We start from the raw sequence: 21,087 nt of genomic DNA, 5'->3' as shown, positions 1-21,087 counted from the left end.
TTTTTTTCACTGGATTCATTGGTGATTGTCAGGGTTCAGCTCTTCTGCAGGCGGGATACTAGCTCAGCTAAAAAAAAAAAAATAGCTTACCTCAATTGAACACTGAACAAATGAGCTCACCACAAAGATAAGAAAGGCAAACGAAAAGGAAAAGATGTGGAGATATGGCAGATCGAATGAAATGACACTATTGTGAATATATACACAGAAGAGAAGAAAAGGAGTAGCAGTCAAAGAACGTATGAAGGCTGTTGTCAAGCAAAGATGGGGTCAATGGAGATAGCCGGCGGAAAGTGCTTGTTTAAGCAAGGAAGGAGCGAAGCATGTGCCACATCCCCGTTGCAGGCCCGCTTGCAGCCAATCAGAACGCTTTACGGTCTGACATGCCTCGGCTTTATCCGTAAATGGCTTAGCGGGTGACATATCACCTGCTCTGATTGGATGAAAGTGGCTAAATCACTGTCCCTTCCCCAGGTCCCCCCCTCCTCCTCATCGCTCCGTCTCATGTGAAGGCTCCGTCACCCGCCATTTATCATCTAACTCGGCATCAAGAATCGCTCTCTCTCCTCGCCAGAGCCACATCGCCAGTGCTTCGGCGAGAGTTCTATGTATGGACTAGTGTCGGCCTGAGGATGAAGTCATACTTTATACGTCCTGAATACTGCAACCCCACAGTTGATTGACTAGGACTTTTATTGACAACTAACTATGGCTTATGTATCACTGCTCCTGGTAAGATAGTTGATGCATGGCTCGCCATTATTCAGCCGCTCTAGGTTCGTTTCCAACAACTGTAAACCTCCGTTCCAGACATCTTTCGTGATCCAACTGATATGCGGTGTGATATACACATTGGGCGCGTTCCACAGCGGATGCTCTTTGGGCAGTGGCTCAGGGTCAGTAACATCCAAAGCAGCTCCCCGAATCTGGCCCTTTTCCAAAGCTTCAATCAAGGCTTGGGAGTCAACATGTCGACCACGGGCAACATTCGACACGAATGTTCTCTTTTTTCTCAAAATTTCGAATTGCTTATAGGAAATGACATTCTCCGTGTCCTTGGTCAGCGGCAAGCTGATCACTAAGATATCGAGATCTTGAGCGAGAAAAGTGTTGATATCTTCTTTGGAGGCCCCATGAAACCATCGAGAAGGGATTATTCCTTCTGGATCTCCAGTACCAGGCACGCAAAACTGGCGGTAAGTGTTGTCTTTGCGGGACTCTGGTGTCTTACGTTCGCTACGAGTATAGGCGTAGATCTCCATTCCCATCGCATTGGCTATCCGCGCACATTGGCGACCAATCGATCCATATCCAAGGATGCCCCTAGTTAATGTGAGCTCGATGCCTTTTACACGATCAGGGACTCACATCCGAAGTTTGTATGAGCTCTCGACGTTTGAGAATGGACCAGGCCCTCTGTCGCCCTGGTTCTGATACTTTAAAAATTGCCGTTGGTTCATGAGCCAGGTGCCAATGACCCATTCGGCTATTTGAGGTCTTAAGACTTTATCAGGGACTGACCAGTACAAATTTTGCTCGAATGTGATAACTTACGAATATAATCCGCTAGCGTTCGAGAATATCGTCTCTTTCCGGAGGTATGTAGGATGACCAAGCCATGCATCTGCACCAGAAGCTGCAAGCTGGACAAATCTCACATTAGAGATGAGTTCAGCCGGTGGCGGAAGGTAGTCGACGAACAGCAATGTCGTATCCTCCCAATAGTCGGCCGGTAGATCTTTCTCATTGACAAAAGTCCCGTCTTCCTTGACTGAGTTGATCCACCTGACCTCTAAACCGGGATACTGTGTTGTGGTCTTCTTAATCCATTCCGTGTCAGGGTCTTTTGGAAAGAAGAGGAGCAGTTTATCGTTACTTAGAGCAGAATTCTGCGTCATGCTGCTCATTTTTTCTTTCCAATGTTTCACCTGGAAGTGAGATTATGCACCGTAAAACAATCCTAAGACTAATGATCGCCCACCTTGTGAGTCAATAGTGACATTTGAATGATCAGATACGAGGCGATAAATGATGTAAAGCCTTGCGAAAACACCATGTAACTGTCGGCGCGACCGATACAATTGTACTCCGTATACATTTAAGAAGTAGATATGCCCCATGGGGTACCTGATCGGTCAGGCCGACGGGGATATGTACGTGTCGATAAACAAAGGCCAGCCCCTTACTCCACGATCCTGAGCTAGCCCTAATTACCCATTTCATTGGTTCCATGTTCCTCATAATTTGCGCCATTTGAAAGACAGATATCAAATTAATCCGGATTGATGTAAAAACACCTATTCTCAGAACACAGTTATATTGACTGCCCTAGTACCCGTAGATATGTCAATATAGACCCATAAATCTGTATACCACCATCATCGATTTTGCCAGCCATCGTACTAAAGTTGCGGAAAGCCAAGTGCCATACCTGTTACACAGTCCTCAAGCAAGATACAAAGCTAACTGACTTGTTCGACGCAACCAAGCTCTAGTATACTCTTCCCCAACATGTATCCTCTCCATGAAAGATATCCTCAAAGACTTCCCCATCTCCCCCATGACTGCCAACAGGCCCCTTCACCTTAAAACCGATGACGCTGTCCTTGAGCATCGCCGCCAACTCTTCAGCCCTACCGTAAACGATAACTGTCTCCACCAGACCCTAGCGTACCTCATGTTGTAGTATAGAGCTGTGAATCGAGGCGTGACTTCTATAGTGTTAAGGAGCTTCACTGCCCAATACCTTTTGTTTTATTTTCTAGAAAAGAGTGATATGGAAGCATTAGATTGATTAACGACACAGTCACTTATCATGCCTAAATAATCTCATATATGTAACCCTAAAGTCGGAGATACCGACATCGACACACACGTTGATTATTTAGTCCTTGCGGACGAACCGACATACAACGGGATGGACAAAGGGTAGACTAATATACCCATGTCTCCTACTGATAGCTGGGGATGCAGTCATTCAGAAATTATCAAACAGTAAAAGTAACTAACAATCTAAATATTCAATCAAATACTTGACTTTTGAGCAATCTATCGTCAAGGATTCAAGCCCAGAGACGAGCTTCTGGCACCAGGCATCGAAGCGCTGAAAAGGGACAGATTTTTGTTTAGCGAAGGCTGAGATTCAGGTAGGGTCTAGCGCTAGCATTTCGATACGACCAGTACACATGTTTATTGAGAAGTCCGTTGCTTAATAACTCATAATCCTCATATTATCTATCAAAACATTATCTATCATCACCCCGTTCTATACATGGTCTACACGAGACTAGTTAAAAAATCTTCTGCCAGAACGAAGTCGGCTCCTGCGACTCATAAACAGCATTATCTGGCTCAGTCCGTCCAGTGTCAAGATCCGCATCGATAGGGCTCACAAACTTGGTACGGAAGACAATCTTGTGACCAAGATACAGCACCACAAACAGAATCAAGCTGATATACGCAACGAAGAAGCTCGAGACGTCGAATGTGGGGATAAATGCGGTGAATCCCTGGGTCAGGATGATGAGGACGTTGAAGAAGAGGCCGTACCAGGCGAAGAAGGGCTGCCACATGGCCTTGTAAGGGAGCAGATCTCGGGAAATGTTGCGCGCAGCCAGGGCGCGCATGAAGGCGATGTGGCATCCGTTAAGGACGGACCAGCTGATGAACCCGGCGACACCGGAGATGTTGACGAACCAGTTGAAAACCGTGCTGCCGTTGTTGGACAGATTCAAGAAAGCCAAAAGACCAATGGCAGAAGTCACGGCGACTCCGTAGTAGGGCACACCTTTGGCGGAGGTCGTCTTGAGGAATCTGGGAGCAAAGCCTTCTTGAGCCAGACCGATAAGAATACGGCTTCCACTGTACACATTAGAGTTGGCTGCAGATAAGACCACGGTCAACAAAACACCGTTGATGATACCAGGCAAAACCTTGACACCAGCAAGATCGGCGGCAATGACAAAGGGCGATGCAGAAGCGTCTGAGCCACCGGCAGCCAAACGGTCGTTAGTGTAAGGAACCAACAAGCCAATGAAGAAGATAGTAAGGACGAAGAAGAGCAAGATACGGTAGAAGGTCTTGCGGATAGCAGAAGGCATAGTCTTGCGAGGGTTTTCGCATTCACCAACTGCGATACCAACCAACTCCGTGCCCTGGTACGAGAAACCGGCTTGAATCAAGACAGCCCAGAAACCGACGAACTTCGCCGTGGCACCTTGAGATTCGAGGAGATGGGGCGCGAAGGCACCCGGATCGTGCCAATAGTGGAATCCGAGGTATGGGCGATGGCCGGCGCCGGCGTCAATGCAAATAGCGAAAAGCATGAATCCGACAATAGTGATGATCTTGACCGTCGAGAGCCAGAACTCAAGTTCACCATAGAAGCCGACGGGGAGCAAATTGGCGGCAGTAATGCAGACCCAAAAGACGGCGATGAAAACACCGATAGAAATGGACTGATCCCAGTACTGAATAATCAATCCCGTCGCTGTCAATTCCAATGCAAAAGTAATAGCCCATGAAAACCAATAGATCCAACCCATGGCGAAACCCAGACTGGGATCGACGAATCGCGCAGCGTAAGATGTGAAAGCACCGGGAATAGGGATGTAGGTGGCCATTTCTCCGAGAGAGGTCATGACTGAGTAGACGATAGAGCCGACAAAGAGGTATGCGATGAGAGCGCCTGCAGGACCGGCATTTGCGATGGCGGTTCCACTACCAATGAAGAGACCAGTTCCGATTGTGCCACCTAGATGCACATATAAGTATGAAAGTCGCGACCGACGAGGATAGAAGACAAACCAATGGCAATCATCTGCAAGTGTCTGCTCTTGAGCTTGCGCTTCAAGTCAGGCAACGGGAGAGACTCCCTATTAGCGCCATGTTTCTCGACATCGTGCATGCCATCGTGGCCGTTGCTTCCTGAGTCGGAGTGAGGCTCGGCCACGATGGGTTCAGTGATGAACTTGTCGTTATTGGATTTGGGAGCGATTTCGACCTTGTCGGAAGCCATCCCAGCGATTCTGTGAATCTGTCTGAATTGAGGAATAGATTGTATAAGAAGGATCGTATATGCAGGTGTTCGGCCTTAGCACCAGATGCAGGCGAAACAGTACACCAGCCCTCAATACTATTACTCAATCGATCCGGAAGAAGGAAAAAGAAGAGAAAATCAGAAACACGACGAGAGCTAATATATTTTCATTACTCAATCACACAAACGGCGAAAAGTAAAAATTCTCATACAAAAAAGATCTGTGTCCTTGGAATTGTCTGGTTCGGTGGTTCGCAGGTACCTAGGTATCCACCCATTTTTGCCTCTGCAAATTTTCTCCCGACCTCGTACAGTGTGTATTTGACAGACACACGAGTACCTGTAGAAGTGGAGAAAATTTCTTTCTAACATTGCAACTCCGTCTCACAGACTACTATTCCATTTCGCGTCGAGTCTGCACAACAGCAGTGAGTCATCGTGAAGTGTTGATATGACATTCAGACATTCAGAGATCGCCGGAAAAAGACACTAGGATACTCCTTCCCGAAACAACTTTAGCCCTAACATCCTTTCCATTAGACTCTGAGCTGGTACCCACGACGTCTATGTATGCGATCAAAATACTGTAAGAACGAAGACATCCAGTGATAAAGATATCTTCGAAATCGGAGGCAATGCAATAGACAGCATACAAGCTGAGTCAGGATGGCTTACAGCTTCTGAACAGACTCAACAGAGAACACATCCTATGCTATGCCATCCACTCGGCTTCCTTCCAGGTAAAACATTACGTACTTGATACTCTAAGTCCTCTCTAATTCATTTTAAAGCTTTTGAAGAGATGTAACGTGGGTCCGGGCATGCACCTTTTTCTGACAAGCGCGACGGAGCTTGCCGTTGACCCTAACCCTGGTGCATGTTGAAGTATAAATTCGATGTTCTAGAATATGACTTGGACATGATGATACGATGGCACTCGAAATATGAATGTCAATGAAACTCGATCTGATAGTAAGCTCGAATCTGCTGAGCAATTCTCTTGTCTCTCTTATGTGCAAGTGTTGTATCATGTAGGCACGGGAAGAGGCTAGCCCTAGCTCTAGCCCTAACTCTTACTCAAGGCTTTGACATTGGCTCTGCGAACTTGAGATGAGTGTTCCCCTATACACAAACGAATATATTGTTCCAATTCTATCAGTGAATTTGAATATACCGTTATGGAATTAGCAACGAATCACGAGTATGCCCCAAATGTACTCAGCCTCGCTGTGTTTACTCCTTGCAAGTTGACCGCTGCGAGTCAGGACCAGTCACATCTGCGGCAGTTACTGTAGGTATGCATATGTGCATACTGTCTGTCTTTGGGTTTCCACCCCCTTCCATGGCTATGCACGAGGGTTTCTATCATCGGCTTCCTTAGATTCATTTCAACCCGTACTATTCCCAAAATCATGAATTCGAAGAGTTTAGACCCTCTTCTACATCTCAGCGGAGGTTAATACATGTGATACAGCAGCGGAGTTAGCAACAGAAAGAAACTTGACAAAAGAGAGAGAGATGAAATCAACTACTCAATCCCCTCCGGCCGGCCCTCGCCCCAAATGGGCCGCCGACGAGACCGACTTCTACACAAAAGCGAATTTCCTCAGAGCATTCGGTGAATATCATGACGAGAGCAACCATGATCCAGACGTTAATGTAGAAGACCCTGCAATGGCGAACAGAGCCGAAGACGAAGGCAACATCCTCAAGCTGCTGCAGGCTTATCTGAAAGGCGTCGCATATCTCTGCGATGTGAAGAAAGGTGGAACTACCGTTTCTGCGAATGGTATAGATCAGAATCTTAAACTGTATATTGCTGCCAACACAAACCTGCATTCGTCTGTGAAAATTTTTGTTGTAAAGGTTCTCACGAAGACTGATATATTGAGTCGTCCTACGAAAGTTGTTGTTCGCGAGATCCTTGAGGAAGCGGTAAAGATGGCGTGGCGTAGAGGTGGGTTTTATGTGAAGCAGTTGGGCCGATTCTGGGGCGTTTGCAGGGCATCGCTTGAGAGTCAATTTAGAGGTGAATCCCTCGACAGCAGATATATGTAAGGTAGATTGTTGACCAAGTATGACCAGGCATTGAATTACTCTCGTGGATTGGACCTCTAATTAAAACCCAGGATCATTACCAGCTAGTAGTCAAATGCTATGAAGCATGCGGCAGGCAGTTGAAGGAGTTGAAGATAGCAGCAGCAGCATGCGGTCATATCGACTGGATGGATCTAATTCACCACATCGGAAGACTCGGGGCACACAACTACCATATTATCAAAGTCGTGACGGCATACAAGAAGCAACCTTTTTTCAACAGATTTCAGAGATCGTCTTTATACCATCATCACCGAAAAAACTATTGACTCTTCCAGATAGCGCCTTTGATTACTCGGCGGTGAGTATGAAAGTGTCGAAAAACTCCGACCGATCAGCACTAATTCAAAGGGTATTCAATCTTCTTCTCATGGCGAGATGGCACGATTCTAGGAAAGAGCTCAAGGCCAAACTTGAGGAGAAGAGAAAGATATCTACTCGCGTTCATGCAGAGATTCTCATATTCGATTACTTTGAGAAAAACGGCTTGGAGTTTCTACACGGCTATCAATATATCGGTTGCAGCAAGCCAGCGTGCTATTTCTGCTACCACTGGCTGCAATGTCAGCGCGTGTGGGATCTCAGGTCTCACTCCAAGGTGATTCTCGAATGTCGCGGGCCGGATCTCTCTGATTCCGACGCAAACGTAGATGCTACGAAACGCGGTTACAATCATCTTGTTCGGATAATTGCTGAAAGGATCTTTCGGCAGGTTATAAGTCTGGATGACGGTATGCTTGGTGCCAGTGAGACACGAAGGTATCATTCTAGTCAGGGCTCGAGTTTTATTCCACCTTCGAGGAGTGAAGTATCCGTCAGGTCTTGATCGACTACTCTTTTCACAATTTACGGCTGTTGTTTTCCATCATGAAGCATTGAGTGCATTGTTCCTTTGAACGTTTAGCCCCTGAAGTAATAGAACGATATCTCTTCAGTCGCAAGTATGTGCTAAAGTTAAAGATCGCTGAAACACAAAACGTCACATTGTTGTATAAGATATTATGGAAGCATAATCCAATCATTAAGCTCAAAACAGTGGTATAATCATGCACTCGTCATAAATCGTCTCATAGTCAACTAAAACGCAGACCAAAGGTAACAATCAGGGAATATAAAACATAAGCTAGAAGGGTATTCAATTAAAAGGTCGCAGCATAAAAATCAGTGCCAATTCCTACTCCTTCGGTCCCTTCGGACATTTAGTCTCCATATTTATGCTCGTAGGTGATGATTAGACTTCAGCATGAGCCTGGACGCCAGAGGTCTTTGCGTGGACCGCGGCGGTATCATTTCTCGATTGGAGAGCAAGACGGATGGTGAATGCAGTAGTAATCGCAAACAGCAGCCTACTCATATTAGTCAAATATTCCGTAGTCCTCACAGGTTCAAAAGGCATACCATTCAAAAGCCGCAAACACAGTAGCAGCCTGCAACGAACTGCAGACACTGTAATGACACGCTCTGGGCGGCGGCAACAACGCACCCAACGCAATGAAACCGGCAAACCAGAAAATCATGGTCACAATCTCAATTGCCAGTACAGCATAATGGTGCGACAGGTTTGCGAAGAAGATGGGCACCAGCGACAAGTATGGGAGGGCGACGACGAGGGTCCAGACGGCGTTGAAGAGGTCGAAGTTGACGGTGTCGGAGGAGTACCAGGACCATTCTAGCTCGACGTTGATGACTTGGTTTATTAGTTGTGATTATTTTGGGTATTTGGAGAGGGACGCTGAGACTCACCGTATGCTGTCAGACCGAGGACGATGATTGCAAAGACGGCCTGGACGATGCGAACGGGCAGCACCCAGTTCAGGTGGTGGAGGCTGTGATGAGGCATGTTGGATGTGAATGTTGTGGATGATGCTGGAACCGATTATTTTACTCTGAAGTAAGGAGTGCAAGTGTAGTTGTACAGTTGTTGTAGTTGAGAGAAAAAGGTAGCAGGGTGCAGGCAGTGTAGATTATAAGCCAAGAAGAGGAGAAGACGCCATGATGCAATGACGAACGTGGCTGATACCTGTTAAATTTGATAATTTATCTGACAGCTGACAGTGGCTGAAGTTGTGACTTGGATATTACCTAACTATATTATTATCTTATTATTATTATCTTCATTCTTTCTTGTTATTCTTTATGATTCCAACGTCACCTGACTCTTTGAAGTGTTGATGAGATCGATGATATCATACCCGGGGGATCTACACTTGACGGTTAACGTTTTAGCTAACTACGTACTACGAAGTACATACTTGTTTAGACAACACACTACGGACGATACAAGTATTCAGTCATACACGATTCATTCGTCATATCATTACGGCTAATATACTTGATCAAACAGACCCCTGCAATCCTGCCTCATGCTCCGTCGCAGCTCCTCCCGCCGCCCGATCAGGCAGCGCAGTCTTGTCCGCGCCAGCAGCGCTAGCAGCCTGGAATGACTGCTCAAAGTCTGCGATAATATCGTCAATATGCTCTGTTCCGACCGAGATACGGATCGCGTCTTCGGTGACTCCCGAGGCGATGCGCTCTTCTTCGGAGAGTTGTTCGTGCGTGGTTGACCAGGGATGAATCGCGAGAGTTTTCGAGTCGCCGACACTACACTCGTTAGTATTAAAAATTCAATCATAGAGAGGGGGGAGAGACATACTTGGCAAGGTTGGAAATCAGCTTGAATCCATCAACAACCTGACTGCCAGCGGTAGCACCACCCTTGACACCGAACGACAAGACACCACCGAATCCACGAGGCAGATACTTCTTCGCAGTCTCATGGCTGGCATGGCTCTCAAGACCAGGGTACGACACCCAAGCAACATTCTCGTTCCTCTCCAACCATTTCGCCAAAGTCAACGCATTGCTGGCATGTCGCTCCGCACGCAAACTCAACGTCTCCAATCCCAACAACAACTGCTGCGCCGCAAAAGGGTTCAATGCCGAGCCCAAATCACGCAGAATCTCGACTCGAACGCGAATAGCGAATGCAATGGGCCCGAAAGTTTCCCAGAACTTGAGACCGTGGTATCCCTCGGCGGGCTCAACGAATTGAGGGAATCGAGCGGCGTGCTTGCCCCAGTCGAATTTTCCGCTGTCAATCACCACGCCGCCGATGGTGGTGCCGTGGCCGCCAATCCATTTGGTGGCGCTGTGCACGACGATGTCGGCGCCGTGGTCGATGGGGCGGGCAAAGTAGCCACCGGCGCCGAATGTGTTGTCAACCTGCTAATCAGTAGGTAGTCAGAAAGACGGCGGACAGAATACGTACAACGACAGGAACCCCCTTTTCATGCGCAACCTTGGCAATGGCCTCGAAATCGGGTACGTTGTATCGCGGATTTCCAATAGTCTCCACGAAGACGGCCTTGGTACGATCGTCAATAACAGCGGCAATATCCTCTGCACTGTCGCCGTTCACAAATTTGGTCTGGATGCCTAATCGCGGTAGAAAGACCTTGAACTGGTTGTAGGTACCGCCGTAGAGGTTGCTGGTAGCGACGATGTTGTCGCCGGCGTGGGCCAGGGCAGAGATGGCCATAAACTGGGCTGCTTGGCCGGACGAGGCTGCGACGGCGGCAACACCGCCTTCGAGAGCAGCGATGCGCTTTTCGAAGACGTCGACGGTGGGCTAGTATTGTCAGTTGTTAGGTCGCCGAGAGAGGCTGGGAGACATACGTTCATGATGCGCGAGTAAATATTACCAAACTCTTTGAGGCCAAAGAGTCTGGCGCCGTGAGCCGAGTCATTAAAGACGTAGGACTGTACCAGTCAGTTTGTTGCCGTAGCAATCTAACGATATCAAAGAAAAACGAACAGTAGTAGCATAGATGGGCACAGCACGCGAGTTGGTGGCCCGGTCAGGTTCCTGGCTGTTTATTGTCAGTATGCAATCGCCAAAGCATGCAGACTGAAAAGCTTACCCAGCATGCAGCTGCAGAGTCTCGAAGCGTTGGCCAGCCATGATTTTTCCGGTAACGACAATTGATCAATTCAGGTATCTACAACAGCAAGCAACAAAACAGTAAACAGGGGTATATGGTAGCAATGGGATATAAAAAGAAGAAATAATTGTCACGGTTCCAGGGAAAGGATATATACCACAGCTCCAAGCAAAATACCCCTCAAATTGCGTGATCGCAGCTGGATCGGGGACTGTTTGGGATCGACTTTTATTGGGTGAGGGGAAAGGAATTATTGAGTATGGTTCGCATGTGTGGGGGTACGATTTATTGGTCTAGGTATACTTAGTATAGCTAGTCCCTACATAGTCTATAACGATTGCATCTATAACATGCTCATAGGACTGCGCGAAACGGTCAATTCTCAAGATGATATTTCCAAACCAGAGATAATGTATGTATGATAGACTGCACAGTGGCGCACGAGCCATTCCGTGCGCTCGGCACGAACGTTCTGCATATGATATTATGCATCTTGAGTGAATAGCGAATGCACCTATAGATGAGATCTGAATCATGTGGGGGACAGGAGACTTAAACGATCACTACCTACGCAGCGAGAGCTCGATTACTGAGGTATAGATTACTCTCCACATCGTTCATAATCCGGGGTACGAGCCATAGAATATTCGTCCCCCTCCGTGTGGCAAATGCAAACAATGAATTAGGAGTAAAATGTGAATGGAATCTCTATACATGGATAAGTCAATCTTCATGTTCATTCGTCATAAGTGGGATCTCAATATCCTCCTTGAGCAGAGTACGCCTGACCCTGGGCCGCAGCCAGTTAGTATTCAACCGGCCAAACATAAGGCTCGATTTCTTCCAGATCCACCGAACAGCCAACACGGCACAGCAAATGATCAAAAAGATTGTAACAATAACAGGATATGACATCTGATCCCAGATATCCTTTCCCAACATCTCCGCCAGACTCTGCTTGTGATGCTTGCTAAGCAGTGCACTTCTCCCAAGCACATCATCCTTCTTATCAAGCGCAACAAGACGGAAATACGTATTCGGAATATCACCCGGCAGATCAAACTTGGTCTCGAAACCGACTTTGTCAGTCTTGCCTGCCGGGACAAAATTCATATGCTGCATATTCACCCCATCCCACAGCTCCAGCTGCCAGGCTTTGATCTCCGTGGCACCATTCCAGCTCACGAACACCGAGTTCCCAACAATGACTGCCGACGGCATAGTAGCCGGTTTACCGACCCAGTCATTCTTATAGGTTCGATATGTATACACGAGACCCAATTGGAACCAGTTCGATGGCGACAAGTGCGTGTCACATAGCACTTCTCCGTCAGGCGCAAACTCCGTGTATGCAGCGCAGTGACCCCAGCCGATGAATGCATGCCCAGAGTCTGGTAGGATTTGCATGTTGCCCTGCGAATGCGCGCGGATTCCCTCGGGATGGGAGTAGGTATGCTGCAGAGTTGCGATGCGATTCGGCACGTCAATGTCGATTATCATTCCCCGGCTTGCAGTTATGGGACCGAGGAAATCTTTCGCGGCATTGTCGTATAGCGTGATGGTACGTTCGTCGTACCAGCGTGCGTCATGCTGCCAGGCGAAATCTGTAGCGTGGCCGTCAGATGCGTCGGTGAATTCGTTCTGTTTCCCGCCTAATGTCCATAGAATATCACCCGTTGTTGCATCGATACTGTAGAGCGAATGTATATGCCGCGCGGAAACGAGATAGTTCCCCTGCACATCCTTGTCGACGCTGTTGATGTGGTACGGATCCCACGGCGATGTGCTATCTTTGCCCATACCTTTCACAGTATCCGTGTATGTGTCGCCAAATGGGACATGATGCGAAAAATGCCACTCAAACAGGAGATTATTCGAGGCAATATCAACCTCCTGAAAGACTCCATCGTAAATAAACCCATTCTGCGGACCGCCGAATTCAGCCAGATTGCCTGGCTTGACGTCGTATATCACGATAAGCGCAGTGCCGTTCTTCGTAATACGGAAATCATGTATATCACCCTCAAAATCGCCGACAGCCGTGACTTCATAGCGGTGTACATACGACGAATCCAGCTACTCGCATTAGTTTGATGTATAATATAGCGGTAGATAAGAACATACCATCGTATACGACCCCAATCCATGCCCATTCAGACTCGTCCCATGCCAAAAAGTCAAAAACTTCTCGCCCCGGTACTCCTGCACTTTGAAATCTGTCGACGGCTTATCTGTCGGAAACGTCCATACTAGATTTCCGCGTGCATCGAGAATTAAGGGTCGCGAGCCGTCGATTGGTGGACCGTGAGGCGCTATGAAGACGTAACCATCGCTACATCGGTCGTCCCACACCACGACTTCGACGTCCGGAGAGTCGAGCTCGAAGCTATTGTAGTGCCGCGTGGGATATAAACCGTGAAAGCCGTAGTCGAAGAGACTGAGGCCGAATTGCATGTGCAGTCTCAAAAGGACGGGTATGAGCAAAAAGTGCAGGGATGCGATGGCGGTTGTGAGGACGAAAAGGCATATCAGGATGCTCTTATTGTTTCGCGGTAGTCGGCTTGCGTACCTGGCATACCAGGGCCGGTTCTTGCTGCTACTGGCTGTGAAAAAGGGCCGCATTGTGAGGATCAAGTTATCTCTTTGGAGTCATAACTATCGCAGTGTGTCGGTTGGCGACTGCAAATGAAAGGATGGAATTGTCGCTCCATTTCAATTTGTAGCTACATGGTACGTAGTGCAGGGAACTTAGTGCTGATACTAGAAATTTGCGCTGCACTGCCTGGTTCTACCTTCTTGGTACAGCGAGTCTGGTGCTGAGACCGGTAGAAGTTGCGAACTTGCGTACTCCATGTGGAGGCGACGCGTGTTCCTATTGAAAGAACCGGGGAGTTAGGCCAGTGGCTTGTCGATTAGAGATCCTGACTCGCATGTACTAGTACTTATGGAGTAAGTATTTACGACAGTTAAGATAGGAGAGATAGACATGGTGAAACTTCATATTGAATACAAGCTAATTAAGAATACTTTTTGGCTTTCCTTCCCACCACCATATAAAGAAACAAATCCAGGGAATCAATCGAAAAGAAACAACGCCAATGAATATGTGCTCCTCTCGACCAATGGAATGAAGACGTGAACAGCCTGTGCAAATAAAGCGAAGTTGTTACATTAAAGGAGAAAAAAAGTATCAGAACACAGAGGATCGAAGTGAAGCGGTTCGTCGTAGTCTTGTTTATTGACCCGGAGGTGGTGGAGGAGCAGATCCAGGCTGTGCACCACCAAGCATAAACCCAGGAGGAAACATGGGCATACCAGGCAGCTGGAACCCAAAGCCTGGAACAGCTGGAGGAACACCCGGGTTTGGCGGGTTGGAAAAGTCGTGATCTCCACCGCCACCGTACATGCCTCCTCCGTTCATGTCCATGCCGCGATCACGTCGTTGATATCGGTCATTTGAGGTTCGAGATGATTGAGGTCCACGCTTTCCGCCTTGGTCGGTTGCCATGCGTCGGCTAATTGCTGTGGAATAGGTTAGTAGATGTAGGATTGTTTATATGGGTAAGCTATCACAAACCTTTGGATGAAACGCCAGCACCGATCTCAATATCAGGCTCTTCGACAACCATGCCGCTTTCAATTGGCTTACCACCGGTGCCTCCATACTCCGCAGTCAACATCCACTTGCGATCAGCTTCTGTAAGACGCTCAATTGGTATCACACTGATTCCAGTCTGATAATCACTGCAGTCGCGAGGTCCAAAACCAACTCCCCAGCGAGTCTATACACGATTAGTATCACAACATTATTAAATAATAGTAGACAACTTACTCGCAATTGCATGTCGCCAGATTTGTACGTCTCCATGCCCTCTCTGGCAGTCATTGCATCACGGCGGTTGATCATTTTGATGAATGCATGTCTCTTGTCGACGTTGACGATGCACGTCTGCACCACACCGTACTGGTTGAACAAAGCACGCAGATGCGATTCAGGAGCGCTGTAACGTAGGTTAGCAATTAATTACATCTCATAATCTAGGGAAAAACTCACGTAACACCACCAACGAACAATGTCCTGCTCAAAACTTTGATATTGCCCTGTCCAATCGAATAATCCCACTCAACCAACTTAGGTCCGGGAGGAGGCAATGAAACGTCCTTTTGAGGAGGAGATGGCGAGCGTCGTCTGCGACCTGGCGGGCTGCGTTGACGATAATCATTGCGACGGCCGCCTCGACGGCCAGGGGAGTCTCCGCCGTATTCACCATACACAGGGCTATCGCGACGACGCGGGGGTGATGCTTCACGACGACGGTCCCAACCTGCTGGAGAGCCCGAACGGCGACGGTACTGGCTTGGAGGAGAGCGCATGAAGTTTCGGTCTCTACCACGATCCCGATCGCCGTCACGATCATGACCGCCCCAAGCTTGCTGGCCGCTCATGTCTGGCATATTATACCCACCTGGTACGGCGCCCATATTGGGCAACCCAGCAGCACCGGCCGGGTTGTTGTTTTGTAGGCTAAGAATTTGAAGAGCGGTTGCCCATTGATCCTGGGGAATACCTTGTGCTGCAAGAAGCTGTATCAATTGCATCTGCTGGAGGAAATCGGGACTAGTTGCTGCGGGTTGCTGAGCACCAGCTGCAGCTTGTGGAAGCAGTGCAGCCAAAGGATTGGCTTGAGCACTAGGCAGAGCAGTAGGAGCTGGCGGCATGCCATTCGGCGCAAAATTACCTAGCGCTGCGAGAGGGTTTCCATACGGGTTTACGTTTGGTCCGGTCGCTGGCTGGGCAGCCTGGTCTACAGACGTTGACGCAGGGAGCGAAGGTATACCACTCAGCATACTCAAAGGATTAGCCTGAGGAACCCCTGGCGCTGCTGGAGCCGAGGGATTCTGCTTAGCCATATCGGCCAACGCTTTCAAGATACTAGATGTATCGGGAGTTGCAGAGGCGCCAGCAGCAGCCTGTCCCTGAAGCCCCGCGAGAGGGTTTGCACCAGGAGCTGGTGATCCTTCTGGTGTTGTCGATTCGATGTCTATACAAATGATAGTTAATAATTAGAATCGGGCACAAATGGTATACTTAGATAAGTCGCAATTTCTTGCATAGTCGAGCATATCTAGGCGCGGATTGGCTTACTTTTAGTCGGTGGAGCGTTCAGCTTCTCTTTGATTGTGGCGAGCATTGGTAAAGGGAATGTTTGACCACGCTCCCAGATATCAACCAATTTTCTGATTTTTTCCTATAATAGCCAAGGGCGATACGTAAGTTCATCTATCCAGTCACGTATGAAAACATATGAGTTGTTTAAGCATGAGACGAATACTCCCATCTTAGGGTGCGGGCGGCGCGGCGATAGCGTCCAGCTGGGAATACGAATGGACGACTAGCGACAAATGCGATGCATCGTCTAGACATGCATACAATGTCACGTCGCCAATTTTATTCGAATCCAGAGTCCGCCACGGACCGATTGGTGCTAGCAGGCAATAAAACAAAGGGAATGTTATGTGAATATTCTTGTAATTCTCTAGAGCGTACCTTTTGATCCTCAGGTGCATTGTTTATGATATCGGTCATCAGAACCGGGAGAAGTTCAGTTACTCTGTTGACTCCGGCCGCAAATGTACCATCAGTGGCGCCGCTTCCAAGCGGTTGACCAGCCTTGCGAGCCGCCTCTACCCATTGTCGAGTTACAGAGTCTACGACATATAGGACGCCCAACTTGTGTGTGCCTGGAGTTCTCTTGAAGTGTGTGTATAGCTTTTGGACTAGAACGGACTCGGACTGTAGGGAGAGATGGTTAGCGACTGATTTGGGAGGAAGCGACTTGGTGACATGTCCTTACCTGAACGTTGGCTACACAGAGCTGTGTGATGCTGCCGATCTTAGAACCTGATACACCTGGAGGCTTTAGACTTTGCATGGATTGGAGGTAGCCATCGAGCTCTGCTACGGCAGAAGACATGGCTGCCAAAGTGATAAGACTTCCAATCTGGGAGCACGCCTGGTCTACTGACGATGGCTGTGGCGCGCAGTGTAGAACTGAAGAAAATTCGAGAAATATATTACTCTGCAACCGCAGGACAAGAAGACAAAAAATCCTAATGTGGCCCAAGCGATCGCGTCACTTCTCACGAGCGTTATGACCTGGCAGTGAATCTAGGCTAGCGCAGGTGACGATACTTCAGTACGAATACAGTCTCTCACCAAGTATTGTGAGAGTTGACGAGTCGGTAATAGCTTCACTTACGATGAAGACGGTGATGGTGACTTGGAGATGGAAAACAATGATGAAAAACGAGGCGTTGTTGAATGAAAAGAAAGTACACGAAGTTGGGTGAGGAAGGAAGGGGGAGAAAAAAGAGGAAGAGGTTGGACGAGAAATGACGGACTAGCCTGTTTATGGTATAGCAAAGTCACATGACCGTGCTCGCGAAAGGGAACCGTACGTAACGATCTAGCATGATCCTTACCTAACTATTACCAAATAAATTTCAACACTCGTAACGTCTTCAAAATTGAATCCTTATTCAGCCTCTAGTTGTATGAAGCTATTCCCATCAGAACGTTATTCAGGTCCCCTACATCCTCCACGGATTTGGAATAGATTCGCTAACTTCGCGTATTAACACCCGTAGTGAGCTCTCCGTACTTGGGAAGTGGTTCGTTCGTAAAGAGCTCAAGGAGGGGGTATTGGTGGTAGAGCTTCTTTCGTGAGCTACCGCTATTGCTTAATAGTATGTATGAAAAATTGGTGTGGTACTCCGTAAGTTGTTGAAATCTACATACCAGATAGACGTGAATAGAGAAGCCGCGAATCTTTGTGGTATCACCTTATCTAATGCGGGTCCTTGCAAAATTCTGTGTGGTGCCTAGATGCCTTGATGCCTCAGGATCGGCCGGCAGCTGCCATTTGTTGCTCTTTGTTGTTGATGATGCTATAACAACAAACCCTCCATACGTAATGTCTATCTCAATGGCGAGTACTCGTATGTCTACTATGCGACGGCAACTCGGTCAATAGGATGTGTCTATCTATTGATCTGTTATTCATTTTATTTTTCCATACGTTGTTTTCTGAAAAAAATCCAGCAGGACTGTTACGTTTACTACGCAAGTGATCTCCGGCGGAGACACTCCGTGTGAAGTTGTAGAGGGAATCGTCGAGTAAGTCCGACAGGAGCTTGACCGAAAACGAATCCGTCTGTCCGAGCGGCAAGGCGGCAAGGCAGGCAGGCACCGAGGCCAACCACTAACTACGACATTGTACATAGTACGTAGACGGCACCGTCAGCGGCATTCGGCAACGTCCCTATACCCCTTTGAGCCTAGCCCGGCAAAAACGGAGCCCCCAAATTATTCCATCCAGCGTTCTGTCTTTCCGGTCTCTTTTCTTGTCCTCTCTCCCCATTCAGACCTTGCCTTCTGCTCTCCTCTTGGTGTTTGTTGTACATTCATCAACAATTGTATTATATTCTCTCTTCCTCGGAAGCTTCTTCGTCCTTCCCATTACTTAATTAATATATCATCACAATGGCCTCCTCATTGCGATTGGGAAGCTCTGCTCTCCGTTCCTCTCTGGCTAAGCCTGCCATCCAGACTGCCGCCTTGAACGGTGTGCGCTGCTACTCCGCTGGCAAGGCCAAGGTATGTTACTACTTTTCCGTCTTCTCACTGTGTACAACTTACTGACCATAGCTTTGTTTTGCAGTCCCTCAAGGAGACCTTCGCCGAGAAGCTCCCTGCCGAGATTGAGAAGGTCAAGAAGCTCCGCAAGTACGTCATATTGCTTGCCTTTTCCCTCACCCTATGCTCTCCTATTACAATCGAATCGACTTGCTATTGCAATAGCTAATGCATTTTTTTCTAGAGAATATGGCTCCAAGGTCGTCGGAGAAGTCACCCTAGACCAGGTCTACGGTGGTGCTCGCGGAATCAAGTCCCTCGTTTGGGAGGTAAGAAAGATTCTCCGGCCATTATTTCAATTGACTGCGCATACTAACTGTTCAATGACAGGGTTCCGTCTTGGACTCTGAGGAGGGTATCCGCTTCCGTGGACGCACCGTTAGTAACTCTCTATATCGCCCGCGGAACACAGCTGATGATTATAGATCCCCGAATGCCAGGAGATTCTCCCCAAGGCCCCTGGTGGCGAGGAGCCTCTCCCTGAAGGTACGATAATTGCGCACTTGGACTATATATCCGTGTTGAAAGCTCACATGAATAGGTCTCTTCTGGTTGTTGCTCACTGGCGAGGTCCCCAGCGAACAGCAGGTCCGTGACTTGTCCGCTGAGTGGGCTGCTCGCTCCGACGTCCCCAAGTTCGTTGAGGAGCTCATTGACCGCTGCCCCAACGACCTCCACCCCATGGCTCAGTTCTCCCTTGCCGTCACTGCTCTTGAGCACGAATCTTCCTTCGCCAAGGCCTACGCCAAGGGCCTCAACAAGAAGGAATACTGGCAGTACACCTTCGAGGACTCCATGGACCTCATTGCCAAGCTCCCCACCATTGCTGCCCGCATTTACCGCAACGTTTTCAAGGATGGCAAGGTCGCCCCTGTCCAGAAGGACAAGGATTATGCCTTCAACTTGTCCAACCAGCTTGGATTCGGTGACAACAAGGACTTTGTTGAGTTGATGCGTCTCTACTTGACCATTCACTCCGACCACGAGGGTGGTAACGTCAGCGCCCACACCACTCACCTTGTCGGCAGTGCCCTCAGCTCTCCTTACTTGTCTTTGGCCGCCGGTTTGAACGGTCTTGCTGGTCCTCTCCACGGATTGTACGTACACTAGTTTGTCTTGCTATTATAGCCACTAACATTGCACAGGGCCAACCAAGAAGTCCTTGTCTGGCTTCAGAAGATGAAGAAGGCCATTGGCAACGACCTCAGCGACGAGGCTATTAAGGACTACCTCTGGTCCACTTTGAACGCTGGCCAGGTCGTCCCTGGTTACGGACACGCCGTGCTCCGTAAGACCGACCCTCGTTACGTGTCTCAGCGCGAGTTTGCTCTCCGCCACCTCCCCGACGACCCTATGTTCAAGCTCGTCAGCCAGGTCTACAAGATTGCCCCTGGTGTCTTGACCGAGCACGGAAAGACCAAGAACCCCTACCCCAACGTTGACGCTGTAAGTTTGCCTTTGATGATCGATCTAGAGTTTACGTACTAATTGTTTTGAAGCACTCCGGTGTTCTCCTCCAATACTATGGTCTTACCGAGGCCAACTACTACACCGTTCTCTTCGGTGTTTCTCGTGCCCTTGGTGTCCTTCCTCAGATCATCATTGACCGTGCTCTCGGTGCTCCTATCGAGCGTCCCAAGTCCTTCAGCACCGAGGCTTACGCCAAGCTCGTCGGTGCTAAGCTTTAAATTAAGCTTACAGAATGATGATGCGAAAGGGAAAAAGGACGATGTGCAATTGATATCCAATTGGTTGTGGACAGGTTAAACTGTCTGTCTGATTTACGGTCTTGGACCGATGTACAATTCTATCTTAACTAGACTGGGAGAGAAAAAGGCCGGATGTTTGGGATTGTTTACTAGCCAGTCCCCTTATGATAATTCATTTCTTTTGTGACATTACTACGTAGTATCTTGATTATTCTAGATCTCCTCTCCTGGGTGAATACCTAATAGATGATGACGAATGTGGTTGGCACATGCAATTGTCCGTCTGGCATGTGATTGATCAGTTAGCAGGTCATGGCATGCCAACTTTCCAGTCCTGAGCAATCAATAGCTGTAGCTGCAGACCTATAAACTGAGACTGCAGTCTTGATACTCACATATACACAGTACTGTGCAGAATCCTCGACGCCAAAAAAAAAAGCAAACACAACAGCACCAATAATCGAGCTCAACATTCCTTTTGTATACTTTTTTTCTCTTCCTTCTTTTTCCGTTGGGGCTATCTCTGAGCTGCTAGACTATATGGGGTTAGTCTGCCACCGCCATTCGGGGATTGGCCCGAACTTTCAACTTCTTCTTTATGCGGAG

At 48.2% G+C, this 21,087-nt stretch overlaps 8 protein-coding genes across 8 annotated transcripts; 2 read left to right on the top strand and 6 right to left on the bottom strand.

The window, feature by feature from the left end:
- Positions 1-713: 713 nt before the first annotated feature.
- On the bottom strand, positions 714-1,907 carry BHQ10_003120 (uncharacterized protein; the record flags this gene model as incomplete). Its single annotated transcript, XM_040875342.1, has 3 exons — positions 714-1,323; positions 1,369-1,497; positions 1,555-1,907. 3 exons carry the CDS (start codon positions 1,905-1,907, stop codon positions 714-716), a joined length of 1,092 nt encoding a protein of 363 aa, XP_040731624.1.
- Positions 1,908-3,290: 1,383 nt separating this feature from the next.
- On the bottom strand, positions 3,291-5,017 carry BHQ10_003119 (uncharacterized protein; the record flags this gene model as incomplete). The annotated part of the gene is made up of 2 exons (XM_040875340.1): positions 3,291-4,753; positions 4,807-5,017. The coding sequence occupies 2 exons, from the start codon at positions 5,015-5,017 to the stop codon at positions 3,291-3,293; spliced, it is 1,674 nt and encodes a 557-aa protein (XP_040731623.1).
- Positions 5,018-6,556: 1,539 nt separating this feature from the next.
- BHQ10_003118 (uncharacterized protein) lies at positions 6,557-7,096 on the top strand (the record flags this gene model as incomplete). The annotated part of the gene is made up of 1 exon (XM_040875339.1): positions 6,557-7,096. One exon carries the CDS (start codon positions 6,557-6,559, stop codon positions 7,094-7,096), a length of 540 nt encoding a protein of 179 aa, XP_040731622.1.
- Positions 7,097-8,366: 1,270 nt separating this feature from the next.
- Positions 8,367-8,975, bottom strand: BHQ10_003117 (uncharacterized protein; the record flags this gene model as incomplete). The annotated part of the gene is made up of 3 exons (XM_040875338.1): positions 8,367-8,481; positions 8,534-8,822; positions 8,879-8,975. The coding sequence occupies 3 exons, from the start codon at positions 8,973-8,975 to the stop codon at positions 8,367-8,369; spliced, it is 501 nt and encodes a 166-aa protein (XP_040731621.1).
- Positions 8,976-9,471: 496 nt separating this feature from the next.
- BHQ10_003116 (uncharacterized protein) lies at positions 9,472-11,096 on the bottom strand (the record flags this gene model as incomplete). The annotated part of the gene is made up of 6 exons (XM_040875337.1): positions 9,472-9,736; positions 9,789-10,357; positions 10,404-10,763; positions 10,811-10,894; positions 10,950-11,004; positions 11,056-11,096. 6 exons carry the CDS (start codon positions 11,094-11,096, stop codon positions 9,472-9,474), a joined length of 1,374 nt encoding a protein of 457 aa, XP_040731620.1.
- A 703-nt stretch (positions 11,097-11,799) lies between these two features.
- Positions 11,800-13,698, bottom strand: BHQ10_003115 (uncharacterized protein; the record flags this gene model as incomplete). Its single annotated transcript, XM_040875336.1, has 2 exons — positions 11,800-13,152; positions 13,201-13,698. The coding sequence occupies 2 exons, from the start codon at positions 13,696-13,698 to the stop codon at positions 11,800-11,802; spliced, it is 1,851 nt and encodes a 616-aa protein (XP_040731619.1).
- A 613-nt stretch (positions 13,699-14,311) lies between these two features.
- On the bottom strand, positions 14,312-17,051 carry BHQ10_003114 (uncharacterized protein; the record flags this gene model as incomplete). The annotated part of the gene is made up of 7 exons (XM_040875335.1): positions 14,312-14,598; positions 14,654-14,858; positions 14,909-15,077; positions 15,131-16,118; positions 16,223-16,325; positions 16,625-16,870; positions 16,932-17,051. The coding sequence occupies 7 exons, from the start codon at positions 17,049-17,051 to the stop codon at positions 14,312-14,314; spliced, it is 2,118 nt and encodes a 705-aa protein (XP_040731618.1).
- A 1,568-nt stretch (positions 17,052-18,619) lies between these two features.
- On the top strand, positions 18,620-20,460 carry BHQ10_003113 (uncharacterized protein; the record flags this gene model as incomplete). Its single annotated transcript, XM_040875334.1, has 8 exons — positions 18,620-18,733; positions 18,798-18,862; positions 18,957-19,041; positions 19,103-19,150; positions 19,198-19,258; positions 19,314-19,869; positions 19,918-20,218; positions 20,272-20,460. The coding sequence occupies 8 exons, from the start codon at positions 18,620-18,622 to the stop codon at positions 20,458-20,460; spliced, it is 1,419 nt and encodes a 472-aa protein (XP_040731617.1).
- Positions 20,461-21,087: the final 627 nt, after the last annotated feature.

This window comes from Talaromyces amestolkiae (assembly GCF_001896365.1).
Source record: "Talaromyces amestolkiae strain CIB chromosome Unknown scaffold4.1, whole genome shotgun sequence".
In the NCBI taxonomy this organism is placed as follows: Eukaryota; Fungi; Ascomycota; class Eurotiomycetes; order Eurotiales; family Trichocomaceae; genus Talaromyces; species Talaromyces amestolkiae.
The sequence above is the reverse complement of the archived record's forward strand: the minus strand, read 5'-3'. Positions and strand labels throughout refer to the sequence as shown.